At 42.5% G+C, this 22,377-nt stretch overlaps 4 protein-coding genes across 7 annotated transcripts; 3 read left to right on the top strand and 1 right to left on the bottom strand.

Moving 5' to 3' along the window:
• Positions 1 to 2: 2 nt before the first annotated feature.
• Vmat (Vesicular monoamine transporter) lies at positions 3 to 21,122 on the bottom strand. Of its 4 annotated transcripts, none has more exons than NM_001274027.2 (9): positions 20,978 to 21,122; positions 18,285 to 18,490; positions 14,759 to 15,257; positions 6,899 to 7,069; positions 6,696 to 6,834; positions 6,503 to 6,561; positions 5,848 to 6,443; positions 5,409 to 5,726; positions 3 to 5,010 (listed from the first exon to the last, which is right to left on the bottom strand). In NM_001274027.2, the coding sequence occupies exons 3-9, from the start codon at positions 15,234 to 15,236 to the stop codon at positions 4,939 to 4,941; spliced, it is 1,833 nt and encodes a 610-aa protein (NP_001260956.1). In that variant the 5' UTR covers positions 15,237 to 15,257; positions 18,285 to 18,490; positions 20,978 to 21,122; the 3' UTR covers positions 3 to 4,938. The 4 variants fall into 4 exon arrangements, with proteins under 4 accessions (NP_001260956.1, NP_001014526.1, NP_001014524.1 ...); NM_001014526.2 differs by lacking the exon at positions 20,978 to 21,122 and adding an exon at positions 19,532 to 19,860; NM_001014524.2 differs by lacking the exon at positions 20,978 to 21,122 and adding an exon at positions 19,532 to 19,860 and having other exon boundaries at positions 4,858 to 5,010.
• Positions 2,130 to 4,323, top strand: CG13330 (uncharacterized protein). Its single transcript, NM_137036.3, has 2 exons — positions 2,130 to 2,222; positions 2,288 to 4,323. The coding sequence occupies exons 1-2, from the start codon at positions 2,207 to 2,209 to the stop codon at positions 4,105 to 4,107; spliced, it is 1,836 nt and encodes a 611-aa protein (NP_610880.1). The 5' UTR covers positions 2,130 to 2,206; the 3' UTR covers positions 4,108 to 4,323.
• Positions 8,640 to 10,246, top strand: CG13331 (uncharacterized protein). Its single transcript, NM_166000.2, has 2 exons — positions 8,640 to 8,991; positions 9,187 to 10,246. The coding sequence occupies exons 1-2, from the start codon at positions 8,850 to 8,852 to the stop codon at positions 10,170 to 10,172; spliced, it is 1,128 nt and encodes a 375-aa protein (NP_725310.1). The 5' UTR covers positions 8,640 to 8,849; the 3' UTR covers positions 10,173 to 10,246.
• Positions 12,248 to 13,319, top strand: CG13332 (uncharacterized protein). The gene has a single exon (NM_137039.2). The coding sequence runs from the start codon at positions 12,350 to 12,352 to the stop codon at positions 12,773 to 12,775; it is 426 nt and encodes a 141-aa protein (NP_610883.1). The 5' UTR covers positions 12,248 to 12,349; the 3' UTR covers positions 12,776 to 13,319.
• Positions 21,123 to 22,377: the final 1,255 nt, after the last annotated feature.

The raw sequence follows: 22,377 nt of genomic DNA on the forward strand, positions 1-22,377 counted from the left end.
GTGTTGTTTTGTAGCTTGTTTATTCACCAACAACTTCAGTTACATATTTGTATTTTGCATTTGCATTGTTTCAAATTTATTGATGGGCGAGTATATTAAACTCAACGCAATTTAGTTTGGTTTTTCACAATATCGGTATCAGCTTAGTTAGCAATATCTCTATAAAATAAACACATGTCGAATGACTACAGTATAGGTAATGCATATATTAGTTGATTGTATTGATAGTAGGTATTTAGTTTTGTATATATGTAGTTTTTTTTGTTTAAGTATAGTTATATATTCTACTTGGTCACCATTGGTATGTATAAATAGCATATAAGTATGTTTGTGTTCTGGTTTCTCCCGGTTCTCACCCTATAAACATGGCATGGCATGACATGAGTACATATGTGTGTATGTATGTAGTTTCAAGGTTTGAGTAAAAATGTGATAATCGTTTAAGGACTATAGTACATATACGTGGTTAGTAATGCTAATATATATATATATATATATGCCCTGTTATACATATTTTTCATACACTGTTTTGACTAATATGCTCGCGCTAAACTATACGTTTTATTTGCGGTCATTCGAATACGAACTTTTTCGAAGAGAGAGTATGTGTGTGCGATTATCTTAAATAGCAAATACATACAGTAAACGTTGAGTATATCGATTTAAGGATAGTTTTGAATATTTGAATACTGTGCACAAAACGCTTTGGTTAGTTGCATTAGCATTGTTTGTTTGTTTGACCCCATACCAGCTTTTTTTTCTTGTGAATTGTTAGTTACGTAACACTTATGCAACATTTGAACATAGTTAGGCAACAATAACGATTTGATTACGCATAATATATATGTATTTGTATTGAGAGTATGCTGAACTATTCAGTTAGAAGCTATATTGTCTAATTCACACGTTTATATTGAATGCTGGGCCCCCAGAAGGGGAGCTAAAGCATAAACTTACACAACAACTTTATGAAAACCGAACAAAACCATTTGCTAAATATCGTATATGTACGTTGGATTTGCATACCCTGTACAATGTCTTTTTCTTAGGTTGTCGTAATATTGTATATGCAATCATTGAAGAGTACCTTAATTGTTAAACGCGTGTTGCATGATTGAATTCGGCAATTCTTCAAAGCGTGAAAAGTCATAACGAACACAGCGTAGAATTTATGGATATTAGTTGAGTAATTCATCTTTCACAACAATAGAACAACGATGATAATCAGCAAGTATTTCAGCTATTCGTATATACAGTTTGTCAATATAACCTCATTGTATACCTGCGATTAACTACATTTTGTCGGCTTTCTTTAAACTTTTTCGACCATTACAGAGCTATAGTTTACTTTACACTACTTTCGATTAGAATTGCTGGGACTATATGCGTTCAAAATAATGATTTTCATTGCCCAAATGAAGAGGAGCATTAGTTTTAAAGAGGATTTTACGTGGTGATCACAACGCTTAAGGACACTTGCAGCCATTCAAGTGCCTTGCGGCAATATCCTTACGATCCAATACGATCTGGTTAAGTGACGAAATAATGTCGGTAATATTTATGGGCTAAGATCCGAAACTTTGGGTGGGAAGAATTGAAGTTATAATCAGTGGGTACTAGTCTAAATTTTGTAGAACACCCAATTTAGCGACTTTATTCCTCACTAGATAATTGCAAACTAAAATACAACTTAAGACTTCTATTCAAAATTGTGAACGCTTATAGACCCTGTATATATTTTTAGATTCTATGGAATGGTGTTTATATTCCACGTACCATTTGGCACCAAAAGCCTATCAAATATTCCCTTTTTTTGTCAGATAACTTGTGTGTGTGCTAATGTGGGCAACAATTTTACAAGATTCAATGATTATATATATATATACTTTATTTAACTTTAACAACTTGAAATATGAAATTGATTTACTTAAGGAAGGTGGGCTTCCGTTGTGGAGTAGTGCCCATTAATTCCGTCCAATTTCTACGCCGTATTGCCAAAAAGTTTTAATGGATTTCAGTAGCGAGAATCATATAGACAGAACCGAAAACCAAAGTTACCTGGGTTTTCGGTTCTAGACCTATGAAAAAAAAATTTATTTATTTGGACTCATTTGAATATATTCTAAAAAATAAAATCCAATTTATATGATTGGCACGCTAATTTCGAACTCGCATACCTTGGAAAACTCAAAATTATCAGCCCCAAATGAATCGTATATCGAGTGAGTTGCTGTTCCAGGTTCAAAGCACTGTCAAAACTAATTCCCAGGGCCTTCTTTTGTCCCAGATCCTTCGCGTCGCCAGGCGAGTGACGTCTTCATTGGTGACCCCTTCAAAATTCACTCATACAACTTTCGCTATGCCGACAAGCCATTTTATCCGGTCCAGAACTATCAAAGACCTCCGGCGGCACCGACTCCGCCGGCACTGGTGAAGAAGGCCTCCTTCCAGACCTTCTACCACAATCCCAGATTCAGCCAGGATCCCGAGTACATTCCGGCAAAAAAGAGTCCACAAACTAGCTCCTATAGGCGTCGCCTTTTGCTGGAATCTATGGATATGCCCTTGGGATCTACGGTGACAACGCCGGAGAGACAGAGTGTACCGGTGGCTCCGCAGACGAAGCGTTCTCCCACAGCCACGGATTCGCCGCTCCTCAGGACATGCTGTCAAAGTGTGCGCTACGAGGCTATGAGACGGGGTCCAAGCAACACGACTTTGTGCCAGAGTACCACGAATCTCATACGATCAGCTGGCGGCGGTGTGCCTTCTACTTCAACCACCACCTTCTCCATGGACTCCAACGCCCATCTGCAGAACAGAAGAAGCGGCTGCGGTATCAGCATCGACATCTGCAGTGTGGGTTCGCAATCTGAGGTGGACAACAATGTGAGCATCCAGATCGCAACGGATGCCTATCTGCTGAACAATACGGACAAGGTGAGGACCAAGTCCAAACCGGTGCGCTGTACGCCCAGATCCAGCGGCACCTTTGGCATCGACAAGCGACTGTCCAAGTTCAATGTGAGCGAGACGAAACCTCGGACGAGTCCGGAATGGGAGCTCCGGCAGAGAGAGAAGGCACGAGAAGCGGAGCGCCAACAAAAACGGGAGCGGGATCGACAGTTGTTGGAGGACCGACGCTTGGAGCAGGAGAGGGAACTTCAGGAGGAGCGAGAGCGTGCCCGCCAGCGGGAGCGAGATCGTGAGCAGCTCCGCCAGTTGGAGCGCATGCGAGATGAGGAGCGACTCCTAGAGTTGGAAGTGGAGCGCGAGAGGCAGCGATTGCGGGAACTAGAGCGGGAAAACCAGCGGCACAGAGAATACGAGCGGCTGTGTGCCCTCCAGGAGCAGGCGCGTCGGGAGCAAATGGATCTACTGTGCCAAGAGAACATACCTCCCCGACCGTCAGTTCCAATGACCTCGCACTTGTACACAACCACCTCTGATGATCGTTTGCCCGGAATGGCCTTTTGTGATCTATCGTCCCGAAGGTCACGTCGATTGGAGAATCCGACCAGACCGAAAGAAAGACGGAAGACTAGAGTATGTCAGGATCCTAGAAGTGTCTCGTCCGCTACCCGTTCACTTACTCCCCCGCCGATCCTTACCCGGAATAGCAGCTCCCCATCACCCTCTTCAGAAGCGCCGTCTTCTACACCCACCTCCCGTTCCTCATCTCCAAATCGCAGGTCAAACCGCTGCTTCAGTTCAACACCTAATCCCGATTCCCAACGATTCCCTCCTACAATTCCAAGAGATCTAGTTCGCAGTAGTTCGGGAACTTCGAATGGCAATGTCCATGTCACAGTGACCACCACCGGGCGACGGAGCAACTGCAGCATGAGGCGTTCATCCAATGACCGGGCTAGTGAGCAAAAGCAGCTAAATGGAAACCAAACCTGCGTCGCCTGTCTGAATAATATGCCCATTAGGATAACCACATCTCGGTCCAGGGATACGGATCTAGCCTTCAGTCTGAACCATGTGAGGATGAGGGGATCATCACCAGCGCCCACGGAAAGGAGCAGCAGTCAGGAAAGCCAAGATTCCTGTCAGGTTAACATCAGCGTGTATGCGGATAAACTGCGTTTGATGCGTTTATAATAATATAAGGGAAAAGTGGGGGATTATATGTGTGATTTTTGGAACAGATCATCTCTAGAATATAGAGCTAAGCTGTTCCAGAAGACGCTCATATACTCCCCTAACTTTTCTATATTAGAATAGCGCCAAAATTAGTTGTATCATTGCTGTTTTTTTGACTTTTAAATGTTCTTAACTAAGCTAAATCCGAAAATTATATTCCAAACTATAGTTTCTATATGTTCCTCGCTTCTTGGGATTCCTCCATTAAATCATTGCAATTGCGGGCGTCTGCTTGTTGGATCGGCAATTAATCCTTCCCTGCTGGGAGTAGAGTCTTCCAAAGAAGGACTCTCACAAGCTCATTAAGCTCTTCGTACAGTCACATCATGCTATATCTGTACTTAAAAAAAAAATACATTTTGAGATAGTTTCCAAACCTTTTGGCCACTAAATTGCCTCCAATATGTAGTAGGGTTCTTAGGATCCTTACTTATTTTTATTTCTTTCTACCCGTCTCATCGAACTTCTGGCTCATCACAGAGCCCTGCTTTCACTCAACTTTCTCTTTCTTTATCTTCACAAATTTGTGTGCTCTACTTTAACATGTGCAAAGTTTTTGGGGGAGGTTACTTCTTGATATGGTATAATACTATAGTGCAACTTGGGTAAAACATTGAACAAGAATAACGATTTGGATTGGATTTTCATATGATATTACTGATATTGTTGGTTGTGGTTACGGTTACTCTCTGATCTTTTCTTTTTTTTCTTGATTTTATTACCCGTTTTTTTTTTTTTTGATTTTTGGTTGCACTTTTGGCAACATTGCGTTGTAGTTAAATCGTTTGCTTATTCGTCTTCCTCGTAGTTTTGATAGGTTACATAACGTACCTGAGCCCGATCGCGTCCATAGATCAAAGACTGCAATCACAGAAATGAAATGGAAAAGGGTATGGGTTAGTCTAATGCATTTCCTAGAATGATTTTGTATCGTGCAAAATGAAACTCAGGCAGCGCTTTAAATAAAAATTAATAGTTTTATTACAAACAAATTAAGCTGAACTTAGGGCTAAAAACAATGATAATGACTAAGTATACGAAAAATAATAATAAATTAAAATTAAGCAATGTATCGAGACTCAAAGCCTCTCGCTCTCGTACGCCTCGTTCGTCCTGCCCGCCTCGGCATCCGAATCGGGAACAGATGCACCATGCATGATGGCCGGGCAGGATGCGGTCATCTGGGGTATTCCAGAGAATTCCCCTGAAGCGGCAGCAGCGGCTGCAGCAGCCTCAGCCGCCTCTCTGGCCATACGTACCTTCTTCTCGTCGCTGGTCGGCGGATTCTTGAGCAGCGTCAGCAATGGAGCATACATAAAGCAGAGTATGGCAATTCCAAACAACATCCACTCGAAGCCGATGCTCTTCACCAGCGATCCAGATAAGGCGGGACCCACGGCGAAGCCAACACAGAAGGCCACATCACCCAGGGCGTAAACGCTGCCGTAGACCGCCGAGTGTCGGATGTCCACCAGATAGCCCAGTTCCGGCATCATCGACGAGTCCACCATTCCAATGGCAAAGCCAAGTCCTGCATTCGGGATGATCAGGTGAGTGATCGAAGTGGCCATGGGTATCTGAAGAAGTCAACATCAAAATTATATTATATGACGCGAATTCTTGAGCAATTCTTAAACCACTTAAAATTATGTACATTTTTTTATTGATTTTAAATAAACTAAAGATTGTTATACTTACAAATATCAAGCATCCCCCGATGATAATCAATCCCAAGCACGCGGCAAACCATCGTCCAATTTTGTGTCCCAGCGGTCCGAAGAGATTGGTGCCAATCAGGTAGCTAATGGAGGCGGGCAGGAAGGCCACGCCCTGCTCCCAACGAGTGGCGCCCATGTTGTCCACCATCCACAGCGGTAGCGATGGTTCCAGCATGGCAATGCCCATATTGGCGAACGTGATGGCACCAGCAGCAATCAGGATGTAGGGATCACTGATGAGGCTCTTCAGCGAGGGCGGTTCCGTTTCGGCCTTCTGGATCGATGGCTGCAGCATGAACAACTGTAGCAGGCCATCGCCCAAGGCCAGGGCAGCCAGGATCAGGAATGGAGCCGACTTGCCCACAAACTCGTACATCACGCCACCGAATGGTGGACCGATGAGCACGCCCAAAGCCAATCCTCCCAGTGCTATGCCCATGGCATTTCCACGCTCCTTGTCGTCCGTAAATCGATCTGCCAGCATGCCCATTCCGGAAACCGAGGAGCAGGATGATCCAATGCCCTGCAGTGCCCTCGCCACGAACAGTACCAGGTAAGATCGTCCAAAAGCGAAAACTAAGAAAAGGTTATGGGTTCAATACCATTTCTAGTGCAGAGGAGCCAGTGGAGCTTACTTATCGTTGAGAGGAACATTATCACAAAGCCAGCGAACATGGGAATACTATAGCCAATCCTGCAGGAGTATAAATATGTGATCAGGAAAGTAATAAAGATAAATACTTAAAAGTCACTTTAACATGCCAGTTTCATCTTCTTGCAAGCTATTTATGTAAGGCAAGGATAATCCCATTAGTTCATGAAACTTACCTGTGAGTCAGGGGTCCAACAATTGGGTTAACCAGCAGCTGGACAAACGCCTTGGAGGCAAATAGAAGTCCCACCTCGACGGTCTCGCCCACCAGCTCGTTGTGCCGCTCCTCCAGTTCCCGGTAATAGGTCTCGTTCTCTGTGAATATTCAAGGACTTTCGTTGCAGACTGTTGGCCAATTAGCGGCTACCGAGACACTTACCCTCCGGACTAATCGTGGAGATCTCGAGCGGAGCCGCCTCGCTGCCATCCTTGTTGCATGGACACGGCGTCGGTGGCGGCGGAACGTTGGACGTTAAAGGTGTGCGTGGAAAGCTGTCGAGCGGCGCATCCGGATGTCGTATGTCGTACAGGAACTCGGGTATGATGGGCACTAAGCGTTGGGGTTTGGGCAAAATGGAGACCATTATAATTTGATTGCAACAAAAAGAATTTGCTCACAATTAACCTAAACGCTCTTGTGCGCCCTGGGCGCAGTTTTCACCAGGCCGCCGGTTGGTAATTGCGTTCTCCGGGCACCAGAAAGTTTTGTAATTGCCTTGCCGCTGGCAGAGATTTTTCCCCCCCCCCCAAACCTCCTATACCACCCTACCTCGATTCTAATTGAGTTGCAACCAAAAATTGAGGGGAAAGAGTACAAAATTGCGCATACGCCACGTTTACAACGATGCGTTTAATGGACTCTGCGATGTCTAGCATAAAGCCGCATGCAACTTTCGTCTCCGGCGGGCAAATTCAATTTGTTTATTGCATGCTTCGACTCTGTTTATATTTATTATCAACACCCGGAGAACTCGGGAGCTCCACTCCAACGGGCTCCACTGTAATTGCATTTCCTGCCAAAGTGCTAGGCCGAGGTCAGAGGTTGGCTCCCAACGGAGTGGCTCTTTCAATTGAGTGAGTGCCGAGTTTGAAGTATTGTTGGGGTAATTTGTTTGCTTGTGCAGCCAGTTATTCGTGGTTATCGCACTGACAGCCCATAACCATATATGTAAGGTCTGCCAGCCAGCCTGCCAGCTTGGAGGTTTTGTTTAATGAGTGCCATTCATGCTCGATGGGATTGGGGTTGGGGGCTACACAGTTGTATAGATAGATGGTTAGTTGAACTCCAAAGTTTGGTATTAGCTCGTGCCCGTTCCTTGTGCCTCGTGCCAAAGTTCAGCGAAAGTGGAAGTCTCAACTGACCTGGAATCCCACTCAACTGTCACATATGTCGGCCATGTGGACGAGCCAACATCATGGCAAACATGCCATTTGTGCCATGCAACCGGAAATATATGCAAATTTGGCAACATCTAACTAATTGGGGTTAACCACTTGCCGATTAAGTAGCGAATTTAGTGCTGCCGTGAAAAAAAAAAAAATGTTGCATAGTAATTCCCCAAGCTGGCAGCCCCAACAACTCATTAAACTGTCTCCCGAGTCTTTTTTGACATAAAAATGATAATTTCGGAAAAAGCACGTGCAGCCGGGGTCAGAAAGTGGATGGCGTGGGATGTTAGGGGTTAGAAGGCGGATTTTTTGGGGCAGGTGGAGCAGCCAGCGGAAGTCACTCGGTCGCTTCGGTTGCATTTCGCGTGTCGAAGACACTTAAACCGCAATGCCAAAAGGAAGGCGACTCGGGCAGCTAGACAAACCAAACATTCCCCATCGACGATTCAGGGCTACGGGAAATGTGATAGACTCATGGGATATCAGGGATTTAGGTGGAACAGAAAACTATATGGTATTAGGATTCTAATCTGTTACTACATATAGAGACTTATCAAAAAAATAAAGATTATTATAAATCCAGTACGAAGCATATATATATATATATGCTTATATGCTTCCTTTATTCAAATATACTAGCTTTTGCAGCTTCTTTGAAAAAACTTCTACCCTTTTTAGAACCATTTCCCGCAGCCCTGTGGCTCCGTCCGCAGGTCACCCAGATACATGACTTCGACATGCCGGGCGACACTGGCGTCGTCGTCAAGCCAAACAGAAGCGGCAGTGAGGCGGCAACTGGCGAAGCAACCAGTCATCCACCGGCGACGAGGAAGAGGACAACTCAACGCCCAAACTGGGGACGCTGGAGTACGCTTTTGTTTATCCGTTTAATATGCACAGGATTTAATTAGCCATAGAATACGCGGAAGGAGCGGGAGAAAATGCGACCCATTTGGGAGTCGGCCAGCAGGCCGCTGTTTGTGCGCTCCGTGTGGCAGGAGGCGATCGGGAGGCGTCACTTCATCCTCGACTACGAGCCGCGACAGAGGCAGCGCTGGAAGCGACAGAAGACCAGACTGAGAGGTGAGTGCTACATAATCTTATGTCGAAACGGAATCGAGTCCTTTCAAAAGTTACGCCCATAATTGGACATCGATTTTGATACAAAAAGTTTAGAAGTTTAGAATTTAAATGTTATACAACATTTGAAGTTATCTTTGAATCCATCTATAAGGATAAGGAAAAGAATAGCTAATATAACCATCATTTGTATTCCAGGCAACTACCAGCAGTCGGAATCCTACGAGATTCTCGAGCAGTCCGTGGAGGACAGTGTGGAGTACCTGGACGAGTACCTTTTGCTGGACGCCACCAAGCTGACGCTGCAGCAGCAACAATCGCTGCCCACCCTTGGTGGGCGTCCGGGCCCCGTACCCTCGACGGGTGGAGGTCAACGAGGAGAGCAGCGCCAGCAGAGTCGCCAGTCGAAACGACGAGCTTGGCTGCTGAGTCGCGGGCGCACCTATAACATGGAACACCACCACATCGACCATCAGTCGCGCAGGAGTTCGCTACAGGATGCAACTAGCACGCTCTCCACGACGGCAAATAATCCCGAGGAGCGTCTGGCCGAAAGAGTGCTGCACTGGTTGGACTTGGCAGGACGCACTGATATAGTGAAAGAGAAGGTGGTCACTCCGCCGGCCAGTGGTAGTGCCCAGTTGGCCAGATCAGCGCAGCGGATGCAGCGCAGTCACCATCGCAGCATAAGTCTCAAGCGCGTGGCGGCTGCGGCAGTGAATCACCACCGATCGGTGGCCAGGAAGCCCAGCGCCAAGCCAGCACCCGTTGCCCAACAGGTCACCAGCTCCTCCCTGACCGCCTCCAATGCCAAGCCCATAACGATTATCTTCAACAAGGAGGGCGTGCCCGTGCGCCTCAATAGACCCGCTCGCAACATCGATCTCTGCACCCTGAGCAGCAGTGCCAGCACCACGAGAAGATTGGCTGGTCAGTTGGCCTCGGCGCGCCTGTACAGCGGAGCCACTGCATCCCCACTGCCGGAGGACAGCCGTACGCCACCGCTCAGTGGCCGGGGAATGGGATCATCTGCCGCCTCCGATAGCCGGAAACAGCTGCACATCTTCATGCCCAGTCTGCCCAAGAAGGGTTTGCTGGCAGCGGGCTCCACAACGGGCAGTGGCATGGGTGGCTCTGGCGAGGATAACCTGAGCACCAGCTTCAGTGAGCTGTGCCAGTTGTAGACAGTCTTACTCATTAAAATGCCTGTCCGAAGGTCATCGATAAACAAAATGTCTTAATTAAAAATTTAATTTAATTTGTAGAACTTTTTAGAACGATTTTAATTTACTATGAATAAAAGGAATCATTATTTTGTTTCCCTTTTAATGCAAATAGTATATCATTAAATTTAGGAATGGTAAAATAGGAAAGACTTTCACTTCTTTTGTACTGCCTAGTTTCACTGACTTTTGCGTCGTTTGTGCGATTAATTTTGGAAAGATATTGTTTGATATATTTCTAACCTGTCAAACTTCTAATTGTTATCCTTTCCCAAAATAACAGTACTAACAAAAGGTTGAGTTTGTCAAGAACAACTTAATAATATAGTATATTAATAGCTAAACTACTAAAGTAAACTAAATTAGATAATTTCGTTGACTTTGTATACTCTAACCGCAACTAAAAAATTTTCAAAAATCTAATACCAATTAAAATGGATACAGCTATGGTAGAGTACAGTGTGGAATCTGTAAATGAGCCATAATTTTTTGGCATTATTAAATTCAATTATTTTTTTACAAGTCAAGTACCTTTAAAAATTCGTCTTGCCCCATTTTTCTAAGGGTATTTCTTGTGCTTCGGAGGACTACTTATTAATATCACACAATCTTTTCTTGGTTTTATTGATTTTCGTTTTTGTTCCGTTGCCATTGAAAGTTTCTTTTGTTTGTTTTTTTTTTATTCGTATTTGGTGAGTTTATTTTTGGATTACCCCGAAAAGTCGGCGGCATGTGCCACGCCCATTTCCTTTTGTTTTGATTTCGCTTCTGACTTCATTGTTGATTCTTTTAGCCAGCGGGGGCGGTGATCCTGCGGGGATTCCCACGTGAATGGAGCGTAATCAATGTAATTGTGGTAATATTGCATGTTTAACAATGGCATAAAGTTGAAGTTAAAGTTTTACCCTAATGAATGTGGTAATTTTGCGCAGAAAGGCAGAGAGTTTAAGTTTGGAACGGAATCGAGGCATTACTTGTAAAGTTAATTCATTAAAAAAAATGCAGAGGAAGTATTATAACCTTTAGTAGTGCAAAAGGTCTTAAAAATGTACACTTGTATTAAAAAGAAGAGGTGGTTAATGCTATGAAAATATCTAGCTTAGTTCAAAACATGTTTGCATAGCTCGACTTATTTTCTTGAAGATCCTTTTTTTTGTCAACTATTTTTATGGGTCTTACGACAGTTAAAACCTAAGCGGTCATAAGCTAATTATGGACATTACATATCCATCAGTCTGATGGGATACAACAACCGTCAGCCGTTGCGAAGGAGATGCCTTAAATATCCATCAAGCATCATGCAAGCAACACCCAAATCTAAACCTGCCACACGTGGCAAGTTGTCGTTGTCGTCGTCATTGTATTATTTTATGATTGACGCGTCGGTGTTTAGATTCGATTTCAATATTACCAGCGATACCTAAATACAGGTAAAAAGGAAATCCAGTAAAGCGAAATTATAGAAAACAGAGGAAGATTTAAAAGATATTCGATCCTGAAGAATTCGCTCTATTTTTAAAGCAGACGATATACAACAGGAACTGCTGTCTTTCGTTATATACCTCCTCTTAAGATAGTAATACTAACTTATAGTTATTTTCTGTGCATTTTGGAGATACATCGCAATAGCTATAGATGGTGGGGGATAAGCGCAAGGCTCAATGAGTCATTGCGTCTGGCATGACAGCGAAACGACACCGAGAAAGCCGCACGTTTGTGACCTTTCTGGAAATGGGTCTGGTTGGGTGGTAGCCACGGCGGAATCCGAATCCGTGGCCAACGGAAAAACGGGGAAAAGTTTTCGACTTCAAGGCAAGCGACAAAGACAAAGGGGGAGCAATTACTTTTGGAGGCAAAAAAAAAAAAAAAAACTTTGGCCCGCCTGACGTTTGACTTTTGCCCGCTTCGTTCACGGCAAAAGAAAATGCGCAACAATATTGGGTGTATTTTGGATTGCACACATAACAGGCCTAAACGGACTTATAGACAAGTCGTTCCGCCTGCCGTGACTTATTCGCGTTTCTGCAACGGACGCGGCAGGTTCTCGCGGCGACTGGAGTTCCACTTTTCCCCATTGTTGGCCACCTAACGAGCAAAGTTTTTTCACGGCACACATTAATTTTCCGGCCATTAGTGGCATGTCCACCGACGAGGATTCCCTGGGCAGTCCCCTCAAGCCGGCCACGCCCACACCCGGCGAGCGCGAACCGACGCGAGAACGCCATCGAGGCGGTCGATCTGGAGCCTCGGATCTGCTGCGCCATCAGCAGAGCTTTGAGGCTCGCTACAGCGGGATCATCCAGAAGCAAATCTGGGAGACGAGCATCAACAAGGATGTGCTGGAACGTCAGCTAAATGCGTACTTCCCTTTCTCCAGGAGCGCCTCGCTGACCAAGGACGCATCCGGCGGATTCGATCAGCTCCTGGCGCCGGCGACAAGTGGAACTGGTCCGAAGTCTCGATCCCTGGCCACCACGCCCACCAGGCGACCGGCGGGCGTCTGTCTGGAGAAGCTGGAGACGGTGGATGTGGCCTCCCTCGATCAACAGAAGCAAGCGAAGTAAGGATGCCCAAGGATTATGAGTATTCTATCATTGTGATGTCCGTAAGGTTGAAAGGCAGTTTTGAACATTTTTAGTCTAAGTTAGGATAGGTTGGATATTTTGGATAGACCCCAACATATAATTCAGTATATTTAATATATAATATCTGTGAAAAGACGGAACTAGTGTTTCTTTTTGGTGCTCTAAACTGAAAAATTCTACATTTACTTCAAATGTTAGATTTAAAAATCTAATGAACAAAGCAAAGAAAAAATCCAAGCTCCCTAAAAATGAAAAAAATTTCTAATATACGTAGTTTTAAGATTTATTACTAACGTGTAAGCTGCAAGTCCAGTCCAATCATCCTGAAATCTATTGTTTATTTGGCACCCCTACAAATTGTCTACAACACTAAAAACAATCAATTTGTATAGTTCAACCAATTTCGATGCAAAATACTCCTTTTATTGGCTAAGTTTAAGTCCAGAACATTCCCGGATCAAAGTAAGACCCATTTAAGCTACTATTATTCAATCTTCTTCAATAAAACGAGAGCTTATTGCATATTCAATTTGTTATCGAGTCAAACGGATAGCACCATGGTCCATATAAATCTCCACAGGCTCACTGCTAAATCTAATTTACGACAATATTATGCGAGAAAAGAAAATGCTGCGGGGGGGTGTGGAAAAGCGGGGGAATTGCGTAGGGCAGAGATCAAATGTAATAATCAAATGTATTTGCAGCAATTTTCACTTCAGCACCTTGAGCGCGAATCGGGAAAGCACTTAAGTGGAAATGCCGCCAGTCAAACGCTAAAAGCCCAGCCGCTTTTCCCCTTTTCCTTTTTCCCATCCGTTTATCCTGTCAACTGGGGGGTGGGAAACTTCTCCTATGGAGCTAATAGTTTTTCCACTTTTCCTTTGACTTTCACTTCCGTGCCATCTCAACAAGTTGCTCGAGTGGTTCGGCTATTTCCTCTTGGTTTTTCGCCCAACTTGTTGATTTAAATTCATGAACGTTTGGCACAAAGAAAAATCTCGCCCCACTTTTTTTTCGGGTTATTTGTTTTTTTTTTTGATTCCTTCGCCCTGCTGTATTTGTCAGGCTGGAGGACCGGAGGATTCCCACTCAATGTCCATGTGTTTGGCCAGACACTTGACACAAGCACTTGGTGCTGGACACATCCACCACTGACTGGCCCCCATCCACTTCCGCTGAGTTTTCCCCTGGTGGGGTTTTAGTGTCAACTGCAGGAGGGTCTTCGCCTCCAGTGCGTGTCCATTTAATTGACTGTCGACGGCTCGGCACTTGGAGCTGCCCAACTCAGCCTGCTCCATTGGCCATCGTATTGGCATCTGATAATGACTAAGCAGGGGCACTTCAGCATTGATTAGTTGCTGGCTGGTATTTGATTTAATTGCACATCTTCCCACATAAATTAAGGGTGCACTAAGCTCTTTCTGAAATATCAGAGCAACTACTGCAGATAATACTTATCCTATGTCAGAATGAATGCCTTACGCTTTGCTAATTAATTAAGCTTGTGGGAAGTATTATACTTAATTCGATATAAGATATATATAATATAAAGTTTAAGTATTGCTCTCTAAACGATATATTGCTTGTACTCAAGGGATATGCTTTCTTTCAAATACGGAATACTATTTTCAATGAAGTTCTAGCATAGAATCTAAGAATCCTGATAAAATCTCAGCACTCAGTATCCCTGGGATTGATGAACTGACAACCACCATTCGCATTGACAGGAAGGCGTTCATTAGCTTAAGTGCCGCTCAGTGGTAATTTTATGCCACCACTTGCGCCATTCCCCAAGGAAATGGACAATTTCCAGGCGATTGACTGGCAAGGATAACCAGCTCCCGGTAGATAAATGCTCATGAAATGCTAATGGCCAGCAGGGAATAAGATTTATGCGTCGTAATATATGTATGGTATCTATCTTAAGGTATCCCCATCAGGTATAAGTGTAGTTAAACTCACCCACTGTGGTCAGCAGCATGTTGTCGAGGAGCAGGGCTATGGCCACGATGACGAGCACCAGGCGATTGGATCCCCGCCAGCTGACCATCCAGGATTTGGCGGCGGCCCAGGACCCGGCAGCGCGTGGATCCTCCTCGCGGTACTGATCCGCTGGCGGCGGAGCCTGTCGTCCTGCGTAGGTCTGCGACTGGTAGGTGGGCGGCGGCGGTACCGGTGGCTCCTTGCCGACGCCCATGATGCCGCAATCCGGCTCCATATTGCCATTCTGTTGATTGCTGTCCAACTGCTGCTTGAAGGGATTTTTGCTGGGCGTATTGCTGGCGGGTCCGCCGGGAATCTGTTGCTGCTGGCTGTTGGTGGTGGTGTTTGCGTTTACGGTGAAGGAGGTGGTCTCGCTAATCTCCGACTGCTTCTGGGGGGCTGTGCTCTGCGTGTGTTTTCTTGGTCCACCATTGCCCGCATCGGTCGATGATTGCATTGCGTCGCTAGCCGCTGGTTGCTACGAATGGCAAGGCAGTAAGCCGATTGTCTTTTTAAAATGTAATCAAATCAAGAGTAAGCAGCTTTCCCATACCAATTCCCATTCCCAATCGCATTTCCATGCCCATTCCCCTTCCAAATCAAATCCAAAAGTCGCACGCTCGCTTTATGCCCCAATGATTTTCGCTAATTAAAAGTAAATTACAAGTCTTGGGGCTGGCAATTAAGAAGCGTATCTTTCACACGGCAACACGACTCTAATTGAATCATACGCAATTTAAATATTTATTTAATTGCCTGCCACCCCGGAGCACTACCAGCAAACACACGGGGCGTATGCGCAACATTTGTAATTTTGACATTTTCTGTTGCCTATCGCCAGGCGCAAATTCAATTTGCCAGCATAATTCGCTCGCAAAGTCTCACAAAAGGGAGTCGAAAAAGAGAGGCAGAGTTCTTTAAGTTTTCGGTTGTAAAATTGAATTAACCCACTGCTTTTAGCAAAAAAAAGAAAAGGTCTCGTAATTGAAGGCGTAGATGAATCAAGTCTTCCGCCAATAGTCTTTGCATAATGCCTTCTCAATTTACTTTGCAATTGATCAAGTTTACAATTGATGCCTGTCCCGTCGTACAATTGATTGTTTATGACGTCTTCGTATTGATAAAGTGTTGACATTGAATGACAAATGAAAATTATCTGACAAATAGACGAGGAAGCTGCTGAAAGTTCATACAACTGCAACACGTTTGGGGGCGTGACAAACAAACGGCAGCAAATTTTGTCATTTCAATTGATTAAATCAACTAGAATTGGCTGCCTAAATACAAAGCTGTTGCGTTAGTTATAGTATTGTACAAGGGAAATCTGGCATCGTTTTAATTAGCCCGTATATTTGTCCATTAATCTCTGTTTTAATTGCGCTACTGTTGTTTATGGGAAGATTTTTTAATGGCTAACAAATGGGATAACTTTTTATAACAAGGGATAAGTTGTATTCATATAAATAAACAAATATCGGCTCTGTTTTCTAGGATATATAGTATTCTATTCTTTCTCATCCCTTTGCCAAAATGCACTTTCAATTTAATGTGCATTCTTTAGAAGAAATTATATGATGTTAGATATGAAGTTCAATCATTTACCTGGCAGCTTTTCCTGATTTAATAGATCTGGAGATTAATGCTCCACAAACTGAACTCTCGCCCCTAGAATATCACGTGCACTAATGAACCTGAATCTGCTTTAACGACCGATATTTATATGGCTTTTGGCTAATCACTGAAAGCCGCCAGAAATGCGCACTGAAATCCCAATTAGCCGATGACTCTGTTGATCAAAATCAAAATCACAAGTTAAGGCTGTGTGTTTTGCATTTGGGAAGTGCTGATGTTTGTCTGGATTGCACTTTCTTTTTCACAATTGGTTCACTTTGGAATCTTTTTCGGGGTGGATCGTTCATTCCGCGGATTCCAATTCTACCGACAAGTCGGCGCTCTGAACTCAAACTAAAAACTTTAGCGTGCCGCCGGCGGTTTATTAAACGAATTAATTTTGAGCAAGCGAAAAAGATTCGCTTAGTTTTTTTTTCTATACAAAAAGTGCTGGAAGCGTAGTAAATGCATGGGTCTTTGCATTTCAAATGAATGCACAATGAAAAGTGTGTAAAATACATTTTAATAATTATTAATTAACAATTGGCATGCGATTTTGGTTTATGGGCGTGGGAAAATTCGATTCAAACAAAAGATACTGTTTTTTTTTTTTTAGATTTCAAATTATGCTAATTCATTGGATTTTCAAGTTTGACTTTCAGAGCCTGAAAGTTGAACTTTTTCATTTCGATTTGATTCAAATCGAACTTGATTCAATTGCTAAAACAATTCTTGAGTACATATCGCGTGTATGTTTTTATTCCATACCAGAATAATGCATGTAAACCAGGAGAATTTATTGCAATTTTTTTAATTCAAAGTTTTAATACTCTTTCAAAAGCTGAAGTACCAGTATACCATTCAAATTTTCAATAATTCAAGTTTTAGAAATACAATTTTTTTGAAATTTGTGTGAAGTTCCATATATATTATCTTTAGAATAGAGAATATAACATAGAATTCCTGCATTGAATTAAATTGAGCTGCATGTGCGATGCGATGTGACGAATGCGATTGTTTAATTCTTTATTTATGTTCCCTCAGATATTTATTTTGATTACTGTTTGTCGTTGCTTTTTTGTTTAATTGTTGTTGCTGCTGCAGCTTGTGCTAATTGCCCAAGATTTTTCAAATGGCGACGTTGGTTTAAAATGTAGTGGCTTGCTGCCTCTTCTGAGCATCGGCACGCAACTTTATTTAAATTGTGCCCATTTTTCAGTTGTGTATTAATTAAAACGTAGCTCATGCCTGCGCTTAGTCAGTGGATTTGAGCTTGACATTGAGGCAGATGGAAGAGACCTCGGTTTATGGAAGGCCATAAACTGGTTTTCCCGTATAATCAACCAGGAATTGGCAGCCCTTCAAGTCGGCTTTTTATCCAACATTTAATTGCTGTACAAATTTGCACCGACGCCCGAAGGTGCAGCTGATTATACTTTTTTTTTCCACCAACTAGCTATAAATTGCAATTTTAATTGGAAAACGGTAGCGAGATACATAAATATATAGCTGGGGCGTGTAAATGAGGCCCCTTTTAAGCTAATTAGCACAAATCTATTGAAGCAAAAAAGATCGAAACGTGCCAATAGTAGGCTTCAATTGAAAACTTTACAAAAGTACCATTTAAAAACAATTCTTTGTAATTTGAGCTTAAATTGCAAGATTTTTTAAGCTCTGGAATATGTACATATTTTGTTTATAAAATTAAAATCAATATCTTGATATGCGAGTTGGAACTTCTGCATCTTAAAAAATTGAATGCATCCCTCTTTCATTCACAATTTAGGAAACTGTTACAATATTTTAGAAATATAATGTTCTTTAGGTTCTTCATGCGTTTTTCAAAATCTTTTCTATATAAACACCACTTTCCCACTTTTGCATTTTAACTTACCTGAGTAATTTCTTATAAGCGACTCGTTTAGCTTTCTTTGGGGGAAATTCTGCGGAAAAATGGTTTCGTTGGGCGAATGGGTTGGGTTTTTGTGTCTGTGGTCTGCTAAATGCCAATGAGTCTATTGCAAATTGCCAGTTGATGAAGTCAGGTAGTTGTTGTAGCCGGATTTTTTTCGGGTGAGGTTGTGCGTTGTTGGAGTATTCCTGTGGGAGAATCGACAAAGGAAAAAAAGAAACGAAGTCATTTAAATAAAGACGCTTAAAGCGGATTTGCAATGTCTCCGGTGGCCCAGAGACTTCTGCTGGCGGTGGCCACTTGTGGATTCAGTGTTTTGTGATGCCACTCAAGAGGTTTTCCTTTGAGGGGAGTGTTTGTTCTTCGCTGGGCTGGCGGCAAGGTCGTTGGCCAACAAAAGACAAGCAAAAGTGGGCATTATAAGAGATCTTAAATAATAATACATTAAAATGTTGAGAACCTTATGCAACGATATATACTATAACTGTACATTAAACAAAATAATGTTAGGAGTAACCACCGAGTGCTGAAAGCAAATACGATTGAATATATTTGCGGATTTATTATTCAATACCCAAATATGCCACAGTCAAATGAGATTGCGGCTATTTGCGGAGAGGGCACATAAAGTAAGGTAAATACTATTTACATCTATATTTGTTAATACTTTTATTTGTCTTCTTTTTTTCTGTGCACCAACACGCTGTCGGTTGTCGAACCGAGCGAAAAATTTTGTTTGCCTGGCAGGCCCGATTCAAATCGATTAATAAATAAACACAAGTAGGTCTAAATAAACAGGCAGTTGTAGCCGCTTTAAAATGCAAATTTCGATTGATTTTTGATTGATTTTCATTAATCGCTAGCGGGGCGAGGGGAGATTTAAAGGAATTAACTCTTTAACAACTTTATAATATCGTTGTCATCCCATCTTGTTATATAAACATTACAGATGATAATAATAATTGCAATAATACTTTTAAGTACGTTTTAATTGCTTTTTCCCATTGCAATGTAATTATAATGGGACTATAATTTTAATAGAAGAAATTAGCATTTCCATTTTGTAGCTTGTAAGCAAAGTTAGCAAATGAATATAATTTTTGCATTTTAATCACTTAAAAATGAACTTAAAATTACTTAAATTTAAAGTAAGCTTTATATGTAAATCTGTTAAAATATAATATAAAAATTAAATATCACTTGAAATTAAATTTCGCTTTTAAACTTACACCCTTAAATCTTTGAAGTTTTCACATATTTTTAAAAGATGCTTGCTTGCGTGGTGCTTGCGATTTAAACACGGATTTTGACGCACATTTGTTGGAATTGCCGCGTGTGATTTTGTTGCTGGAAACTAAAACTAAACTAGTGCTAGAACGGCAGCTGACTGCGAGTGAGTGCCACAAGTGTCTTTTCTGGTGCTGAGGCTGCACTGCGAGCGTGGGAAACGGGCACGTCCATCAGCCACGAGATCTCATCTCGCACTGAACGCAGTTGCGCTGAATGCCGCTGGCCAGCGGCGCACGAGGCGCCTGCGACGTCGACGGCGAACGACTGCGTCCAGGATGTGGCCGGGTGTCCTGGTGGCACAAGTGGTCGTGGCGCGGGGGTAGGTGGTAGGTAGAACGAAGCTGGCAGCGCTGCCACTTGTTGTCTGCTGCCTGTTGCAGCACCAGCACCAGCCGACTCCCCCTATCCTTATCCGTTCCTGCCCACTTCCACACCCACACTTGGGTGTGCTCCTTCCCATCCTGGCATATTGATGGAAACTGCCAACGGCAATGATTCTGCTCAATTGCCTTCATTGTGTTCGCTCTCTCTACGTACATACATATTTATCTTTTTGTATGTGTGCGTTGGGGTTTCCTCTGTTTGAATTTATTTTCGCTACGCCTGTAAGTATGCAACGCATTTCGGGGTTGCCTGCCACATATATGTACATAAAATGGAGGGAGGCGGTGGCACACGCATATTATGCCTAATTGATTTTCGCCTCCTAAGTGGCAACTCAATTTTTGGGGACCAGAAAGGACATCTTCAATGGGTTTCGAATTTCGCTAAAGTCAAATACTGAATGTCTTTAAGGAAAGCAAAATGGGGTGTAAGCTTATTTTGAAAATATTCGGCTGGCAGAAGAAGTGGATTTTAGTCTGTGTCTGTTTAGTAAAAAACAAATTTAGATGTTTTAATTTTTAATTCTCATGTGGAATTAAAAAAAATCGCTTCCTACAAATTTTTTTGTAATCTTAATATCTCTTTATATCACAAAAATCAGCACTCTTAAAGAATTTACCATATTATATCTATCTTAGTCACTAAATATTTCAAGGACCGACGGCAGTATTTCATTACATTTTGCATTTACAGTTTTGCATTTCCCGCATTTTTCACAACATTATCAACACTCGACAAAAAGAAAACCCTCTTTAAGTCGCACACGACCCTTATTTTCGCATAACGAGGTCACAATTTGCGTTTTCTTGTCGGGCGAACAGGTGTAACAGGTGTATTGCATATACCCCAGGACATTGGCCTTATGGTAAATATGAATTGAAACGTGTTGATGCACTGATTTAACCAATTTCCGGTGTAAATTCCCTGCGGGCGGACAGTTTGTAGATACAATCAACCACCTGATGGATTTTCGAGGTGAAACCGAACGAGTACACACTTACTCATAGGCCGCTTCAATTAATCCATTTAAGCTGTTGTAAATTTATGCAGCTAGCCGGATGAGACACGCGACGAATGGCAAAAGTGAGATAAAGATACGGATGCGCAGATACAAAGACCGCTGCGATTGGAAAACGACACGCGACTGAATCGAAGATTGGGAAAGAGGCAGAAGCCACCGGTGGCTTCGGTTGACGGGCCCAGAAATATTTATAAGCATTAACGATGATGGTGTAGCTTTGGCGATCACGTCTAGGGTCCGAAATTTGCATATAGAAGTCGATGATATTAAACCGGGCATCCGCAACGAACTGAAATAAAATGTCTAGAGTGGATTGTATAAAAATATAAACAGATTGAACGGCTTAAGCGGTTAAAAATGGGTATGGGTATCACCTTGATATCGAAAAAAAACCTACCTTTAAGTAGTTTATATGGTAAAGAATATTTAACAAATTAATAAGGTGGAAAATATGGTAATTTATTTTAATGGGTATTTAGCACCAGCACCAGTTCCATTTAGAATAAGAATTCGTTCATTTAAACAGTTTAGTGACCTTGAATGAGAAATGAAGAATATTAAAATATCTTATCAGCTGTGTAACTTATGAATAAAAATCAAATTGCATTTGTAGATATGAAATTGTTTTACAATGAATATATTCATATAAAACTTCCATTTAATTAATATTTTTTTAGATGAACCTAAGCTATACTTAAGTAAGCTCAGCCTTTAATTGCATGCCGCAAACTAAAAACATTTCCCTTAACTTAAAAAGAAAACCAATACGAAACCATGCCACTCACAAATCGATTTCAAGCACATGCTTTGTGTAAAAGTCTTCGATGGAAAATCGGGGGAAAATAGCATTGGCGGCAACAACTACAATGGAGCTATAAAAAAAAGGTGGAGAGTTTCATCGAAGTGTTAAAGTGGCGACGCCAAAATAACTTCAAAGTTAATGGACTAGAAATCGACCAGGACTGATGGCATTAAATAATACAATAAATGCAGAAATGCTTTTGGGAGCGGATTAAAATGCGGCTAAAAAGGACCGTTTCGGATTTTTTTTGTGAGCCTGACAAATTGAATTTGCCACATATGACAGCTTAACTTCATATGCTCTATATGTATGGGGGTTAAATCGATGACAAATGTGCCTCTAGAACTGATGCGGGTCATTCCGATGGAAATCTCTGGCCTCTGTGGTCAAGTTTTCATCACAATCGAGAATAAAAAGTGGAGGGAAAACGGAAACTGGAAAAACCCATTCGGCCGCAAATGTTTAATTTCCTTTTGTTTTGAAATGCTACACACAATCCTCGAGCCCGAGCTGTCATTAGCATTTGCGAAATCTATTTAAAAGGACGAGTGCCAGTAATTCCCCGGCCAAAGTTCAAA

The sequence above is a fragment of the Drosophila melanogaster genome, chromosome 2R, assembly GCF_000001215.4.
Source record: "Drosophila melanogaster chromosome 2R".
Classification (NCBI taxonomy): domain Eukaryota; kingdom Metazoa; phylum Arthropoda; class Insecta; order Diptera; family Drosophilidae; genus Drosophila; species Drosophila melanogaster.

Excerpts from the sequence above, each read along its gene's own strand:
- CG13331 (NM_166000.2), top strand. The coding sequence starts at position 8,850 with ATGCGACCCATTTGGGAGTCGGCCAGCAGGCCGCTGTTTGTGCGCTCC. Across the intron at positions 8,992-9,186 it reads ACAGAAGACCAGACTGAGAG|GCAACTACCAGCAGTCGGAA; the intron begins GTGAGTGCTACA and ends TTTGTATTCCAG.
- Vmat (NM_001014525.3), bottom strand. The coding sequence starts at position 15,236 with ATGCAATCATCGACCGATGCGGGCAATGGTGGACCAAGAAAACACACG. Across the intron at positions 7,070-14,758 it reads CATGCTGCTGACCACAGTGG|TGCCCATCATACCCGAGTTC; the intron begins GTGAGTTTAACT and ends CCCAACGCTTAG. Across the intron at positions 6,444-6,502 it reads AATGTTCCTCTCAACGATAA|TTTTCGCTTTTGGACGATCT; the intron begins GTAAGCTCCACT and ends ACCTTTTCTTAG.
- CG13332 (NM_137039.2), top strand. The coding sequence starts at position 12,350 with ATGTCCACCGACGAGGATTCCCTGGGCAGTCCCCTCAAGCCGGCCACG.